The following is a 17,212-nucleotide window of genomic DNA, read 5'->3' as shown; positions in this document are numbered from 1 at the left end:
TTAAGTAAAAATATATTTTAAAAATTACAAACACACACACACATTAGATTCTTTAAAATTTAATATGACCTTCAGCTCCATTTTTAAGAAATGTTACAACCATTGAGAATTTGAGTTCTCTCTGAATATACATACTGTTCCAATAGATATTCGAACAGGACTAGACCAACGTTTCAATGTGTCCCTCAAAAGTCATGTATTTGAAAAGTAATCTATTTTAATATATTCTGATGATATTTAGAAGTGGGTCCAGTGATGGGATCAGGGAGGCTTTATAAGATGACAAAGAGAGACAGGAGCACACACATTTGCCCTCCCTTGCCGTGCTACCTTCTGTCATTTATGATACAACAAGGCCCTTACAATGTATGGCCCCTTGATTTTTAGATGACCCAAGCTCCAGGACTGTAAGAAATAAACTGTGGTTGGTTTTTTTCTGTTGTTGTTGTTTGTTGGATAAAGTTTCCAATCGGCAGTAGTAGTTATAGCAGCAGAAAGTGAGCGAATGGGCAAGGCCATTGGAACTATTGAAAAACTAGTCAGGAAAAGTCTGTGCAGTGAACGGCAACTACCTCAAACACCGAGGCTTGTTATAAATATACAATAAGTCAAAGCGATGTTATAACAGTGTTGAAGAAAATTAAGGAGACAGTAGTGAGGAAAAGATGCAAATACATTTGGGAACTGCAACTCTGGAAGGCTTCATATCAAGCACTGGAATGAAAGGGTTAGCAGCCTGTGAGCTGGGCCCGTCATGTGAAACTAGCGGTCTCAGGATGGAAAGGCAGCACTTCAAACTGGCAGCAGAAAAGAGCTGGAAACTTCAACCATTTCTCAGACTGTGAGAATGGATAGACAGCACACGGAGTACATGATCAAGACCCACAGGAAGAGGGAGGCCGGGTGGTGGTGGCATAATCTCAGCACTTGGAGGCAGAGGCAGGTGGATTTCTGTGAGCTTGAGGCCAGCCTGGTCTACAAAGCTATTTCTATATTTATCTCCCAAAGCTTAAAAAAAATGAAGGAAAAATAATTAAACAAAAACATCTAATGATTCATCCCTTTTCTTTCTTTTTCTTTTTTCTTTTTTTTTTGGGTTTTCAAGACAGGGTTTCTCTGTGTAGCCTTGGCTATCCTGGGTTTCTCTGTGTAACAGCTCTGGCTATCCTGGAACTCGCTCTGTAGACCAGGCTGGCCTTGAACTCACAGAGATCCGCCTGCCTCTGCCTCCCAAGTGCTGGGATTAAAGGCGTGCGCCACTGCACCCAGCTCTCTTTCTTTTTTAATGGTAACACTGGAGCAGGGCATTTTCCCTTCTTTATTCCCTTTTTGTTCCCTGGTGCTGAGGAATCAAGCCCATGGCACCATAGGCAAGCACTCTACCTCCAACTGGGAAGTACTTTCTGGGTGGGTGGGGGAGATAAAATATCCTCGTGGCTCATAAAATAAATAGTTTATTTTGATTCTGTTAAACTTTTAACTGTACAAATTACCTCTACGCTTAATTAGGAAGAAGTATTTGTAGCATGTTACCACAACCATTAATTTCCCCCAAAATATATCTACCTTTTCACCACTGAGTAAGAAAACAGACGTTAGAGTAGAAACTATATCAGTAAGTAGTGATTTGCAAATAAAGATTGTTGATATGGTTTCTAATCAGAGAACTGAAAGTTAGAATGGGACAGGTTTCATTCATCTATTGACAAACTGAAAAATAGGACACATTCAAAGCTGGTGAAGGCTGAAGAGACAAACACACCCACACACAGCCCATGGGCCCAAGAGGCTTTGCGATATCTTACTGAGTGAGTGAGCAGACCCTCCGCTGACACAGAAAGCTAGACAAGGTAAGTAAGTGGCAATTTTTTTTTTTTTAATGTGAATGGATGTTTTGGCTGCATGTGTGTTTGTGAGAAGGTGCTAGATCATCTGTGAACTGCCATATGGGGCTGGGAATTGAACTCAGGTCCTCTGGAACAATAGCCAGTGCTCTTAACTGCTGAGCCAGCCCTCCGGTTCTGGAGTGGTATCTTTTTTTTTTTTTTTTAAGTGTCTTTGAATCGTAAAATCTATCTTAAATGGCTGGTACCCAAACTTTTTAATATGTAAATTGACTTTTGATAGGCACTCTAACATGTTTGGCTGTCCATGGATGATATGCTCCGAAACTGAAATCGAATTCGTGCCTTAGCCCCCAAGAGTTAGAAGAAAATTATCTGAATTTATTGGCAGTAAATTTGGCCTGAAATGAGCAGAGGTAGTTGTCTTTATTCTGTTGGGTTGAAATTTGTACACTAATACATTTTTTTTCATCGTGTTTGCATTTTGGACACACCCCGAGGCACGGAGGGAGGCGGAACATGCACCCAGGATTGTGACTAAGAGCACTTCTGAATTCTGAAAACCACCTGGCCTCAAGGGTTCTGGACTCAGGATAGTGGACCCCAATAACCTTCTGAAGAAAGGCAAGGAGCAGCTGCTAATGAGGGCTTGTTCAAGGCATCACCTCTGACTCATAAAACTGAGCATCAGTTATTTGCCCGAGAGGCCTATGAAAGAAAGTGTTGGCTGTATTCCTTGTGATCCAGGGCCAGAGAGAGCTACTGAATAACTCTACCTGCCTTTTACAGCCTATGTGTGGAGTCTTCTTGGTTTTAAAGGCTGCTGTCAATTCTCAGGATTGTCAGTACCTTTACCTAAAAGTGGCTGCTGGTTTCCCTTCCATTTTCCTGCATCCTGGGAGCAGAAAACTAAAGTAAAATCAGCTGGCTCTACCTGTCACCCTGCAGGTTCTGTAACACTATTCTGGCTGCTTAGGTCCTACTTCCCGGTTTTCTGGAAACAGAGACGTTGTCAGATGACCCATAGGTTATCTTACTGTTCACCAGCAGTACGTATAAACTGTACGTAAAGATACAAATAACTCTTAAAAGTAAGGCCTAGAAAAGTAAGCTCCCCGAGGGCAACAGGAGTTTTGTGCCTATTTCGTTTGTGGCTGTGTTCCCAGCATCTAAATTGTTAGCTATTTAACTAAAAAGCATACTGGGAGAATCTTAGCCCTGATGGCTTCAGGAAAGCCTATTTTGTAAAGAAATGATATATAAGGCAGATACTGTGGGTTACAGAATTAAGGCTGATGCTGGAAAGCTGTACTTCCAAAATGGCAATATTCAGAAACATTTTAGTTCGGCAGATAAGCCATTTAAGGATAGAAAGAAACTGTCACTGACCCCAGCTTAACTTCCACACAAAAAGGAAAGTAGGGTTTTAAATAAAACGGACAAGTCAAACGTTACGGCAACATTAAACGCGTTCTACGTCTAATCTTCCTCAAATGCCTCCAAGGAAGGTACAGAAAGTTCTTCCACACCGGAACAGGATTTACACAGTGTGACCTGGGAGTGTGTTTGCTGCGAGCACAAGGCCTGGATCCACGCCCCCTAAGCATCCCCAGCACAAAATAGCAATGAGTGACTAGGAATGTGCCGCCGTAACCCACCTCCACGGTCCGGGGCGAGGCGGGGCTGGGGGCAGGGGCGAAAAGAAGGATAGGAAGGACGCAGGACTGTTAAGGAATATCAGCGGGAAGAAGAAGCACAGCACAGAGAGGAGCCGATCTGGGGAAAAGAGAATTCACAGCCCAGGTACTGCCTCTCATTGAGAAAGCGAGGGTGAGGGAACTGGAGAGATGAAAAGCCTGCAGGATCTAAGTGGTCGCCCCAATCTGGAGGCGTCTGGCTGGGTCCCTAAACTGGAGAACACAGGGCCAGACCAGCCACGTTCCTACCCGTCCACGCGCATCCGGCCGCAGATCCTGGAAGTCGGAGCCGTAAATGGCCTCCAGGGCCTGCAGCTCGTGGTCCTGTCGCTGCGAATAGCTCTCCTGCTGCTCGGCCCGGCTGCGTCCAGAGGCCCCGCGGCCCCCAGCCATGGCGGCCGGGGTAAACCGAGCGGCCTAAGCGAGGTAGCAGAGGTGCTCTGGAGGGCTGTGGCGCTCAGTCGGCGCTGTGACCGAGCTGGGGGCGGAGCCTCGAGCCGGAGAAGGAACTGGGGGCGGAGTCTAGAACGGGGGTCGGGCCTGGGGGTGTGGCTCTGCGCCGGAGTGGCGCTTTAAAGGCAGGATCTCCTGCGGGAGACTGACTTGGGGGCGGGGCCTCGAGCCGAAGGCCGGCCTAGGGGCGTGGCTCTGAGTCGGTGAGCCGGGGTTAGGGTGGAGTCTAGGGCGGAAGGCGGGCCTGGGGGCGGGGTTCTCCCCGGCTGACCCGTTCGGCCCACTCCGGAGGCGGCAAGTGGGCGGGGTTTCGCACCAACTTCCTAAGGCCAGGCTTCCAGTAGTACAAATTCATCCTGAGGGATGGAATTGCATCAGGAATTGCAGGCACACGTTGGAGAGCGTGTCTCTCAGGCTGGAGTGACAAATCAGTAGCAGAAGTAGGCCCTGGAACTCCTCCACCCTTCCTGGACAGTAAGAGGAAGTTTTTAAAGGGCACTCCGGTGAGTTAAGTCACATATCTTACCTGACCTTCCCAGAATGAGACCCTGGCTTATCTGCTAGCCTAGGCCTACTCCTGGAAGCTTCTAGCCTCCATACAATCTAATCTAGGCCTAGAATGCTTTCAGCCTCTGAGACTTACTGCTGAATAAGCTCACCCTTTCTAGTTCTTTCTGTACTCTGGCTGGCTCGTTCAACTCAGGGGTTCTGGTTCAAACTCCTCTCCAAGCTGACTGATTCAAACTGGTTTCTCTCGACTTCTGAGTGAATTGCCCTGTTTGGCCTCATACTAACTTTGGCAATTTGCTCTAATCTTCTGGCTTCTTCTTAGTCTCTGGCTTGTCATGTCTTCACCTGTGTCTAGCTTGTTCTCCTCTCTCTCTCTCTCTCTCTCTCTCTCTCTCTCTCTCTCTCTCTCTCTCTCTCCCTCTCTCCCTCTCTCCCTCTCCTGTCTCTGTAAAACTGTTCTGGTAAAAACTGCTTCTGAAGTCCACGAACTGAACTGCCATGAACTCAACTCCGATGCACTGCCTCTCAACTTATCGACTAAACAGAACTCAGACATCTGCCTCTGTCTCCTGAGTCCTGGGATCAAAGGCATGTACAACCACACGTGGACCTAAACTTTTCTTTGCCTGAAACTTGCTCTATACTAGACTGTCCTTGAACTCAGGGACCTGCCTGCCTCTGTCTCCTAGGATTAAAGGCCTATCTGTATTCCAGCCAGATCACATAGACCTAAAAAGGTCTTTAGAGACGATCTCTTGCCAGAGCAGCCATGTTATGAATTAAAATTTCTCTACAACTGCAGCCAAAGTAAAGTTCCTAGATCACAAATATGGTCGTAACATACCAATCTCCAAAATTCTTCCATTTTCCAGCTAGCCATTTTTTTCTTCCTTCCTTCCTTCCCTTCAATTTGTTTTGTTTCTGAGACAGGGTTTCTCTGTGTAGCCTTGGCTGTCCTGGACTCACTTAGTAGACCAGGCTGGCCTCGAACTCACAGCCATACACCTGTCTCTGCTTCCCTGAGTGTTGGGATTACAGCCAGGCTTCATTTTCCATTAAAAAAGAAAAACTCATTATGGAATTTTTTCCAACACAAAAGCCCAGGAAATATTACAATAATCCCATGTATTTGTCACCCAAGTCCAGCAACTTTACAGCTACTGCGCCATTTGTACCTCCCCTAGGAATGCTTTAAATATCAAATACCGTGGGGTTTGTCTATAAATACACATGTATCTGTAACACAAAAGAACCTTTGAGGCCAGTATAAGGTCATCTTTACACCTTAAAGTGTAACACTTTCGGGCTGGAGAGATGGCTCAGCGGTTAAGAGCACTGTCTGCTCTTCCAGAGGTCCATGAGTTCAATTCCCAGCAACCACATGGTGGCTCACAACCATCTATAATGTGATCTGTGCCCCCTTCTGGACTGGAGTTGTACATGCAGGCAGAGCACTGTATATGTAATAATAAATAAATAAATATATTTTTTTAAAAATGTAACACTTTCTAGTTGGCAAGATGGCTTAAAAGGTAAAAAGGTACTTGCTGCCAAGCCCGAGGAGCTGGTTGCAGCCCCAGGACCCAGGTGATGGAAGGAGAGAATTGAATCCCAAAGACTTACACATGTGCCAGCCTCCCAAGAATCAAACAAACACATGTAACTTTAACTTTTTAAAAATTGAATTTTAAAAATGTAATAATGTCTTTTATGGTGAGGGAAGTTGCTAGGACTTGAACCTGAACCCAGGACCTCAAGGACGCAAAGCATATTGTCTACCACCGAGCAACGGGCTTAGAATGATATAATATATTTTTAAAAGATTTAATATTTTTAAAGTTTTGATTTGTGAATGCCTAGTCCTCTTAGGGGTCAGGGGTCAGAAGGAACTGGAGTTACAGAGGGAGCTGCTATGTAGGTGCTGGAAACTGAACCTGGGTCTTCTGAAAGAGCAGCAAGTTCTTAGAACCACTGAGCCATCTCTCCATGCCCTTATAACTTTTTTTCCCCCAAATATTTAATCTCCAATCTAAGTTCAAAACTTGCCATTTGTTTAAAATTAGAATCTGTACTAAATGCCAGACCTATTAAGGACATAATCAAAACAACAAAAATTGTAAAGGTGTGGATGAGATGGAAGTATTTTATCAGGCTTAATTTCCTAGCTTTACTAGTTGTATTTTGGTGTGGGGTAACAGTCTTTTCCTGGGGGTCACACACACACACACACACACACACACACACACACACACACACACACACCCCTAATTCACTCCTAAGTAATGGGTGAAACAGTGTCTAACTTAGTGAAGCATAGGGTTTTTTAAAATTGGTGCTATTAATAGGAGTGTGGGTGAGGTGTTACTTGCAAGAAACAGAGATGTCTCAAAACTAGCTGCATCATCCAAAAGCCCATCCCAGCAACAGGGAAGACTCCTGGAAGCTAGTAGCCCAAGCTGCTTGACACAGCTTGCAGGCAGCCCACACTCCACTGCCCTAGAATCTCATCTCTGTGAACTTCACAGGTCAGAGTCTCCTCCCCAGAAGCTGTTTCCTTTTATTTTCTACTACTGGGGAGGGGAGTGGTAATCAGTGACCTCTTATTCATTTCCTGGGGCTTGTGAATGTCTGCCTCCCTCTTGGAGGTGATGTTTCAATTTAGAGGGGACTCATAGAACAAGGTATCATGTAGACACTGGGCCAGGTGTGGCAGCACATGCATTTAATCCCAGGATTTGGGAGGCAGAGGCAGGTGGATCTTTGTGAGTTCGAGGCTAGCCTGGACTACAAAGCAAGTCCAGGACTTCCAAGGCTACACAAAGAAACCCTGTCTCAAAAAAAAAAAAAAAAAAAAAAAGAAAAGAAAGAAAAGAAAAAAGAGCCGGGTGGTGTGGTGCACGCCTTTAATCCCAGCACTTAGGAGGCAGAGGCAGGCAGATCGCTGTGAGTTTGAGGCCAACCTGGTCTACAAAGTGAGTCCAGGACAGTCAAGCTACACAGAGCAACCCTGTCTTGGGGAAAAAAAAAAAAAGAAGAAAGAAAGAAAAATAAAATTTCACTGTAGCACTAATGGATAATAGACCGTTAAGCCAGCAATTTGCTCCCAAGTGATTAGAAGAAAGTGGTAAGTATTATATGCAATGCTGAAGGTGGGGAAATTTAAGTGAATAATTGTGTGAGTTTCCTGACTCACTCTTGCAACCTTCATGTAAGGTTGAAATTAGTTTAATATCACAATTTCAAAATAGGAAACTAGAAATTGCCAAACCCTGCTCCAAAGTGGAAATTTTGTATCACCATTAATTCCCAAGCTCCCGCTTGACAGGGACTTGCACTGTTAGTCTTTACATTTTAAACATCGTAACAGATGTGTAGCAGCTTCTCCTTTTATCGGCTAGAAATAGCACCCCCTCCCTTTTTAAAATGAGACGTTTAAAAGTTTACAGACATCTAGGCAAGTAGTTCAGAAGGTTCCATACGCCCTCGCTCCTCCAGCGGACTGGTGTTGTTATTGTGAACAGAATTCCAGGAAAGCAGCCGTATCTGCAGATTGGTTGATTGAAACTACAGTGATGTGAAGTTCGAATGCTACAAGTCCAGAAACTAATGATCTCATGAATAGCGGTTCCTTGGCCACCCCTGTGTTAGAACTAGTGTCCTGCGGCTAATAGATATTTTGTATCTATTAACCTGGCAGGCAACCAACCCAAAAGCTAAGAATGCCATCAGATAGGCTCTGAGGCCTGTAGAAAAGCTTCCCCTGTCCTGCTGTAACCACCTCTCTGATTACCACTCATGTATTTTAATCTCATCTTGATTTATGACTTTCTTTGTTCAGTAACATGATAGAACATAAGGATGCTGCTTCCAGTTGGAACATAGAACCTACATCTGTTTTCCTGGGCCATAATCACTTGAAACAGGGTCAGGATAAACTATCTCTTATTCTCTTTAAGATGAGAGCTGTGTTTTTTGCATAGACACCATGTTAGTACTATCTAATATCCATAGTTTATATTGGGGTTCAATTTTGTACCGTCCATGGATTAAAACAGATACAAAATGTAATTTATCCGGTATTACATTACTCTATGATAGTTTCATATACCTAAAAAGACTCCATTCTCCACTCATTTATCTCCTAGATAATTTGCTTTAGACTTTGATAGTGGTGTCTTAGTTAATTTTCTGTTGTAACAAATCACCCAAATCAAGCCAACTTAACAAAGAAAGCATTTAATTCTGAGCACAGAAGGCTAAAGTTCATGATCATCCCAGTGGAGAACAGGTGCTGGGCAGGCAGGCCTGGCGCTGAAGCAGTAGCTTCGAGCTTATGTCTGATCCATAAGTGTAAGGCATTTGGGTATCCTGTTTTAGCTAAAGGGTTTGGATTAGAGTTCTATTGCTAAGCATGTAAAATACCCTGTACATGTTTAATGTGTGTGCGTGTGTGTACATGTGTGTATATGAACATACATGCATGCACACATGTACACATACACACATTAAACATGTACCTGTTTATGAATGAATTTGTCAGGTCTGAAAACCATGAAGTTCTGCTCCAAGAATAGAGTCAAGAATCTACTTTTTGTCCTATCATCCCTATATATTTCTATATTCCCCCTTCCTTCTTATCAACTCCTAGCTCCATATGTAAAAAAGAAAGATAAAGGAAAAAGAGAAATCCCTGAGTCCAACCTCGTTTTCTCTCTGCATAAGACCAATGATAACTTAAAACCAACTCCCGATGAAAATAAACATCCATAGTCCAAGAAAACAGCCAAAACTCTACCCAACCCCCCTCAAGGGATATGGGGTGTTGTTCTCTTTTTAAGGCTTCTTTGAGCTGATTTGGGACAAATAATACCTTTGTAGGGGCCCAAATAAAATCAGGAAAAATGGTTAAACAAGCTAGAAATAGCATTTGTGGTCCAGTCTCTAAACGTTGAGAATCCCAGGCTTAATAGAAATCCTGTGTGGGACAGTCTGAAATGCTGGACCAATTGGGATCAGGAGCTTTCTTTGGAGCTGTCCTGTTCTGATGAGGAACAGCAACTGAAGAACTTGGGGCTGGAACATGAAGGATGCAGGATGTCAGCATCTCAGCATGCTGGAGGAATGAATCCTGTCAGGTCTGATCCAGCATCAATGTCCAGGTCTTTTGTTCTGAAAACATATAATTTCTCACAAGCATTAAACAGTGCTAAAATTATGAATGTATGATATGTGCGTGATGCACAGAACAATTAAGGCTGGTTCTCTGCTCTTTGTATGAGCAGAAGAAAGACATCTGTAAATCTTCATTCATGCCATAAGAAGAATTGCATCTAATAATAAGTCACGGGGATTCTGTAACTACCAATAAACATTGGCTATGCATAGACATTCATGTCTCAGCCAGTCTCAGAACTATTCCTATGTAGTGGGATTAGCAATATCAGTTAACTGTTGGTTCTGTAGTTTGAATTAATGTAAGTAAAGGCTGCCTTAAGTTACCATCTCTCTTCCATCCAGGTCTGTTTCATTTTGACCTCTTTCAAAGAGGAGGCACAATATTACCGATACCAAAGAACATACAATCATTATCTAATTGAGATCAAAACAAGATTGTATAGTTCTAAATGTCCTTCTGTAGCCTCTGTGGCGCCTGATGTATAGGCTAGGTCGCTACCTATTTCCCGAGAAAATGTGTCCCATTTTAGAGACAGGCCTGTTATCCTGAGCAAAAGAAAAGGCATTAAGCTTTAAATAAACTTTATATAAACTCTCATTTTATTTTAGAGTTTATGCATACTCTAGGCATCTTGTACCTGGGTTTTTACATTTGTTGCGGGTGTTTTTGTCTCACCCCTTCTCTCCATAGGGGATGGATGTTTTCACCCTTTAAGCCTTTGAGTTTCTGGGACCTAACTAGGCTGATGTGTATTTTGTCACCTGTAAGTCCTGTGTCTCCTTGCATTAGGCATGACCGATACCTGTCCTCCATAAAAGTGGCTCACATTTAGAGAGATAAGCAGGCTGACAGAGGAGTGACATCTCAACTCAGTGAGCATACAAAAGGTTTTTGACGTGGGAGGCATACAGCTTGCATGTCTGTTTTCTCACCCAACCTTGTATCCTTACATTAACCAACAGAACATATCTCTTAGGCCAATTTATCCTTTGGCACCAGTTCTCCGGTGGAAGCCCCACTTTCAAGGAGATTGGCTGGCCTTTTTAGAGCAGTGTGTCATCCTTTCTCCTTACATAAATCTGAGATTGATGTGTATTCATCTTTTAGATGTAAGGCTATATAATCCATTATTAAGAAAAAGGAACTTACATAGTAACTTTAAGGAAAAGTTTGTTACTTTGAATCCTAGACTGTCTTTGTAAGCAGCTTATCTTATCAGCAAGGAGGCCACACGCTGACTTACTGTGGAGACCAGGCTGGTCTAGAACTCACTGAGCTCTGCCCATCTTTGTCTCCATCCTGTGCAAATATTTCACCTCAATTTCAGTCAAAATCTTCAAAAATCTTAGGCAAAATCAAGCAAGGAAACAAGGAAATTCTAAGCCTTGGGTCAGTTGTGCCAATTTAGGCTTCAACAAACAAAGCCTGTTCACCGTTAGCTTGGAATTCGGTTATTGCCAAATCATATGGGTGGGTCCTTTCCAGAAAGAGCTGACAAGCATCTCACAGCTAAGGGCCTCTGAATTGCAGTCACTATCAACTCTATGGAGAAGAGTTCTGTTCCTTCTTCCCTTCTCATTGATGGCAGCTTAGCTTTGCATCTCTCAGCTTTCTGCCTTTCTTCCTGAACTTTCTTAGAGAGGGTATAGAAAAGCGTGACCACCACTAAGCCCATTGGAAACAAGTCCATAACAACAGCATCCCAAAACAAAACCGAAAAATATCCAGGAGCCTTCTGCCATGGCGACTTAGAGAGGGACCATAGCAGTCTCTATTTTATTTTTTTTCTAGGCGGTTAACTCCATTCCCCACGTCCATCTAGAAGACTGCCAGCCTCCTAGTTTTGCCTCTCCAATCTTCCATGTCTCTGCAGCCATCGCTGCTCTGTGAGAGTTGAGCCCTCAGGCAGATAGGAGCAGCACCTGTGAAATGCTTTGGTGCATGGATACACACGTGTTAAGCTAGTGTGCATGCTTTTCAAACCTCAAAAGGTTTGGGGAAAACAAAACAAAACAAAACAAAATCCACCATTGCTAAAAAAGTACGTTTCTTCCTTCTGTCTTTTCAGTAGCTAAGGTTTGGGACATGACTTGTGTCTCCTGGCCAGGTAGGGCAGATCAGCTAGAGGCAGTCAGCTCTGCTTTGCTAAGTCTGCTCAATTTGTCTCCTGTCTGCCCGCAGTTGATTCTAAGCTTGGGTTATCTCACTGGGAGGTATTTCCTCCGTCGAACTATGACGAATTATAATTTTAAGGGGTGTGGATACTTGAATTTATGCTGTTAAAAAGAAATTCCTTTATTTGCAGTGGTTTATTAAACCAAAATCTGAACAAGTTCAACATGTTGCTTTTGGTTTCCATATGATCAGTAAAGGGTCAGCTCAACAGGCTTAGAATATATAAACATACATACATTTCAAGGAATATCCTGCTTGGTAAGAATGCTTTTCTGTATGTCTGAAGTCCACAAGCCAGCTTGTCAACATAATCGGAGATTTTCTTACTCCCTAAGTCCTCTCCTGCCTTCTGTCCCTTCCCTCCCTCCCTCCCTCCTCCCCTCCTTCCTTCCCTCCCTCTTTTCTTCCCTCCTCCTTCCTTCCCTCCCTCCTCCTTTCTTCCCTCCCTCTTTTCTTCCCTCCTCCTTCCTTCCCTCCCTCCTCCTTCTTTCCTTCCCTCCTTCTTCCTTCCTTCCTTCCCTCATTCTCTCCTTCCTTCCTTCCTTCCTTCCTTCCTTCCTTCCTTCCTTCCTTCCCCTCCTTCGTTTGTAGTACAGGGAATTGATTTGAGGCCTCACATGTACTCGGGAAGTGCTCTCCTCCTGAGGAACATCCCCAGCCTCTCCAAGAACTCCTCTCTTGCTACTTGCTGTTGACTTCATGGGGTGGTGGTGGTGGTGGTGGTGGTGGTGGTGGTGGTGGTGGTAGTGGTGTAAATTCACATTTTGGCCATTGTCCTCCAAAATCCTCCATTTCTGGGGGATATTGTCATTGGATTAAGAATTCTTAGGCAATTATTCTTTTCTTTCAGCAATAATGAAAAAGGTCTGTTATTTCTTTCTTTTTAAAGTTTTTATTTGGCATAAAATAGTTGTCATCTTTATGGGATACAGTAGGGTGGTAGTGCTATCCATGCACAAAGTGTGTAAGGACCAGATGAAGGGTATCCACCATTCTGAACACTGTACATGCCTTTATCTTAGGAACATTCAACATGCTCTGCTAAATTATTTGGAAACATACAATTGCTGCCTACGAGAGTTAACCTAGGAGACTGTAGAACATTAACAGCTGTGTGTTACTTCTGTGCATGTGTATGCAGAGGCCTGAGGTTGGGTGTCTTTCTTGATTACTCTCCACCTTATTGAGCAAGGGTCCCTTGATGAAGCCGAAAGTTTGCCATTTTGGCTTGTTTGGCTAGCCCGCTTGCTCTGGGCATTCTGTCATTGTATCCTGCGTGTTGGTATTACAGGTAGACCACTATACTCACTCAGCCAGACATCTGCCAGCTTCCCTATGCTACTTAACCATTGTCTGAGTTGTTTTTCTATTGCCACAAATAACACCATGGTCAGAGCAATGTATGAAAGGAAGCCTTTGGTTAGAGGATTCATGATTCAAGTGGTTAGAGGCCATGATCATCATGGTTGGAGTATGGCAGTGGGCAGCCATGGTGCTAGAGCAGTGAATGAGGGCTTACATCTTGAGATAACGAGAGAGAGAGAGAGAGAGAGAGAGAGAGAGAGAGAGAGAGAGAGAGAGAGAGAGGGAGAGAGAGAGACAGAGAGAGAGAGAGACAGAGAGAGAGACAGAGAGAGAGACAGAGAGACAGAGAGAGTTACTGAGCTAACTGGGAGTAGGTGGATCGGGCTTTTGAAATCTCAAAGCCCACCCCCAGTGGCACACGCCCTTCAACAAGGCTACACCTCCTAAACCTTCCCAAACATTCTACCAACTGGAGATTGAGCATTCCAACATATGAGCCTATGGAGGCAATTTTTACCCAAACCACCACAACCATACTCTTTCCATCTCCCCCCCCCCCCCCCCGCTCTCCCTGTCTCCAGTTACCAGGCTTCTACCCTATCTTGGTAAGACCAACATTTTTAGCTTTAGCTTTGTTTTTTGAGGCAGGGTTTCTCTGTGTAGCCTTGGCTATCCTGGACTCACTTTGTAAATCAGGCTGGCCTTGAACTCACAGCGATCCGCCTGCCTCTGCCTCCCGAGTGCTGGGATTAAAGGCGTGTGCCACCATGCCGGCTAGCTTTCTCATCTAATAGAGATAATAGATGTTCCATTTGTCTTCCTGTTTCTTATCTCAATGTCCTCCAGGCTCATTCGTGCTGCTAGAAATGATAGGAGTTCATTATCTTTATGGTAGAAAAAGATTCCATTATGTAGCTATTCCATGTTTCATCTATTTGTCCATTAGTGGGTGCCTCTGTGGATCTTATATCTTGGCTATTGTGAACCAAAGCAGCAATAAGCGCGGCAGAGCAGGTGCCTTGAAAGAGTGGCTTATTTCATTTCCTTTGGAATCGTGCCCAGGAGTGGGATTGCATGCTGTTATAGTAGCTCCAGTTCTAGTTGGTTTTTTTTTTTTTTAAATTGGCATTCTGTTTTTTATAATGGCTATACCAATTTATATTCCCACAACAGTATGTAAGAGTTCTTTCTTGGCATACCCTCCAGAATTTTGTCTTTGGTAACAGCCATTTTAACTGGGTGGAATGTATTATTGTGGAATTCCCTTGCATTTCCCCGATCCTGCGGAGCAGGTCCTGCGTATGTGTTTGTGCCACTTCTTTCTGACCTATAATGGTTTCAGTGAGAAACTTGATGTCGTTCAAGTGATTTTTCCCCCTCTAAGAAATGCTGTGTGTTTCTTTGTCTACTTTCAAGATTTTTTTTTTTTTTTTTTTTCTGTGATTAATTAGATTCAGAAGTTTAGTGATGACAAGGCTGAGTGTGGATTTCCTCTAAGATTAAGACTTTCCTATTGTTATTAATTATAGAGTTTTTAGCCATCATTTTTCTGGATGCTTTTTTAAAAGTACTCCTCTTTCAATTTTGATAGGCGAGTGCTCTCTGTGGCCTGGTAGCCAGGCACAGGAGATACAAGGCTGTCCTGCTACTCCAAAGTACACAATAAAAATGACCTAGAGACTTTTTTGCCATGTTGATATTTGTGGTCCCATATATTTATGTGTGGTTTGTTTAAACTCATTAATAATAAACTCTAAATCGTCAATAATATATTGTGCCACATTAAGGAAAAAAAAAAACTCAAAACATTTTCCTCACGTATCATTTAACCAAGAGCAAGCCTAGATTTGAACTCTCACTTTTGCATTCCCTGTGTTTCTGTCCTCTGTCTGCTAAGTGAGTCTGAACCTGTGTCTACTTGAGGGTGTCTTGTGAATCTGTCCCTGTGACTTAGTGTCTGTCACTCATAAAGACCTTGTTTTGCCTGTATTGAAGAGCACAGAAAGCATCACATAGGGAAGGAATGAAGGATACTTTACAGAAACCTTTTGTTTTTGTTTTTGTTTTTTTGGTTTTTTGAGACAGGGTTTCTCTGTGTAGCCTTGGTTGTCCTGAACTTGCTTTGTAGACCAGTCTGGCCTCGAACTTCCAAGTGCTGTCACCATGCCTTGCTCAGAAATCATAATAGAGTTTTACAAGGGATGAAGTCACTGACTCCATGGGACTCAAGTAACAAGCAGTACCACAAACATTGTGAGTCAAGCAATAATCCTACATTGAAGTCAACATTTATGGTGGATATTCATTTTCAAAGATTGCTTTTAGTATCTATTTTTGCTGCTTTCAGTGAATGATTATTAGAATACACATGCATTACTCTGGGTCAGGGGCATGGAAAAGTATATAAGATTACAGCTATATATTAGATTAGGTTGTAAAAAAGTTGAGTACATAGGGAATCCAAGGCAAGTAATGTTGGTTGTTACATTGCTCTAAAGGCAGGCTAAACAAATGGGCTGTGTACTCAGTCTTGAGTAACCTCAGGGCAGATGATTAACTCCGGCTGTGAGGGTCAGTAAATGTTACAATCTCTTAGAACCTAAGAGGTTTTCCCTAACATTGTACTGCCATATTACTACGCTTATTTATGCCTTTTAACTTTTGGAATAAATTAAGTATATGCTTCATTCCAAACATATGCGGTTACTTCCAACTTAGGTCTAAGTCATAGTCATGGCTCAACTTTTTTTTCATATACATTTCTTTTATTACACATGCATAAAAAAAAACTACATACAGCAGGGAGAACCATGTGACAATCATGAGTTCTATAGATGTTACATTCATAGTGATTTGGCTGTTTATATTTGTCAAACTTGAAATAAACATCTTTCCTGTCTTGTTGGGTCTAAATTTCTGAGTGAAATTCAATATCTATCCTATCTCAACTCTAATAACTTAACTTCTTTATCTTGACCTAAAAAGATCTTATCCCCTAACCAACTAAACTTAATTGTAAAACTAAACTATCTGTTCTTCAACACCCCTCGGAAACTTGAGAAGGAATAAAGCTTAAATTCCTGAGTGAACCAGCAGTGCAGGTTAGCAGCTTCCAAAATGAACAAAATGACTGAGACAGTTTACTGCCTGAACAGTCACTCAACACTCTCTATAATGCTGGAGCCTCATCTTTGGCCTTCTGGCCCAATATCTCTGCCAGATTTATTTGCAAGGCAGGAACTATTGAGGACTTGCTTATCCTGTCTTGGCAGAGTTCGGCCATCGACTCTGCCTGCATCTAAGCTGCCCATTTTTAGGCAGAATTCTGTTTATGGCAGGAACGAGGACATTTTCCCCAGTGACTGGTTTGCCACATTTGAAGCCATCTCCATAAGGAGGTTCTTTGATGCTCATCATCTTCTTTGAGGTGGGTGTTATGAGGAGTTAATTTGTTTTGTTGTCAAAGAAACTTTAGGATAATAAAAACATCTTTAAATGCCATATTCTGTGTGTCTCTGAGGCTTTTGAAGACCTTATCTAACTATTTTGCCTCATATAGCTATAGAGTCATATCTATCTGTTAGACTTAGGATATATATTCTTGTGTTAAAATCTGCCAAGTATTTGACATGCCCATGTTTTGTAGCAATATACTAAATTCTATACCAATGATTTAGACATTATCTTCATTATGAATAACAATTAAGGCCTTGAGCTAAAGAGTAGGTTCAATCATCTACCTTTCATTCTATCCTCCCTCTGTGTTTCTATCTCTCCCTTTTTTTTTTTTCAGCTCCTATCTCCTTACCTATGGATGAAAGATAAAGGAAAAGAGAGACATCCCTGAGTTCCACCTAGTTTTTTCTCTGTATAAGACCAATAATAACTTATAACCACCTCCCGGTGGAAATAAGCATTTGTAGACCAAGAGAGCAAACAGAAACCTACCTGACCCCCTTAGAGGGAATGGGATGTTGTTCTCTTGAGGCTCTTCAGGCTGAATTGGGCCAAATGATACCTTAGAAGGGGCACAAAAAAAATGGGGAAAATGG

The 17,212-nt window shown here is 42.8% G+C and overlaps 1 protein-coding gene across 1 annotated transcript in view; it reads right to left on the bottom strand.

Annotated features, from left to right (window-relative positions):
• Positions 1-4,027, bottom strand: part of Eif2ak4 (eukaryotic translation initiation factor 2 alpha kinase 4) — a 97,319-nt gene extending 93,292 nt beyond the window's left edge. The window contains exon 1 of the mRNA XM_051144371.1: positions 3,791-4,027. Within this exon, the coding sequence (XP_051000328.1) occupies positions 3,791-3,934 (144 nt within the window). The 5' untranslated portion in view covers positions 3,935-4,027. The remainder of the gene's footprint in view (positions 1-3,790) is intronic.
• Positions 4,028-17,212: the final 13,185 nt, after the last annotated feature.

The sequence above is a fragment of the Acomys russatus genome, chromosome 4 (assembly GCF_903995435.1).
Source record: "Acomys russatus chromosome 4, mAcoRus1.1, whole genome shotgun sequence".
NCBI classification, from domain to species: Eukaryota; Metazoa; Chordata; class Mammalia; order Rodentia; family Muridae; genus Acomys; species Acomys russatus.
This window is presented reverse-complemented; position numbering and strand designations above follow the sequence as displayed.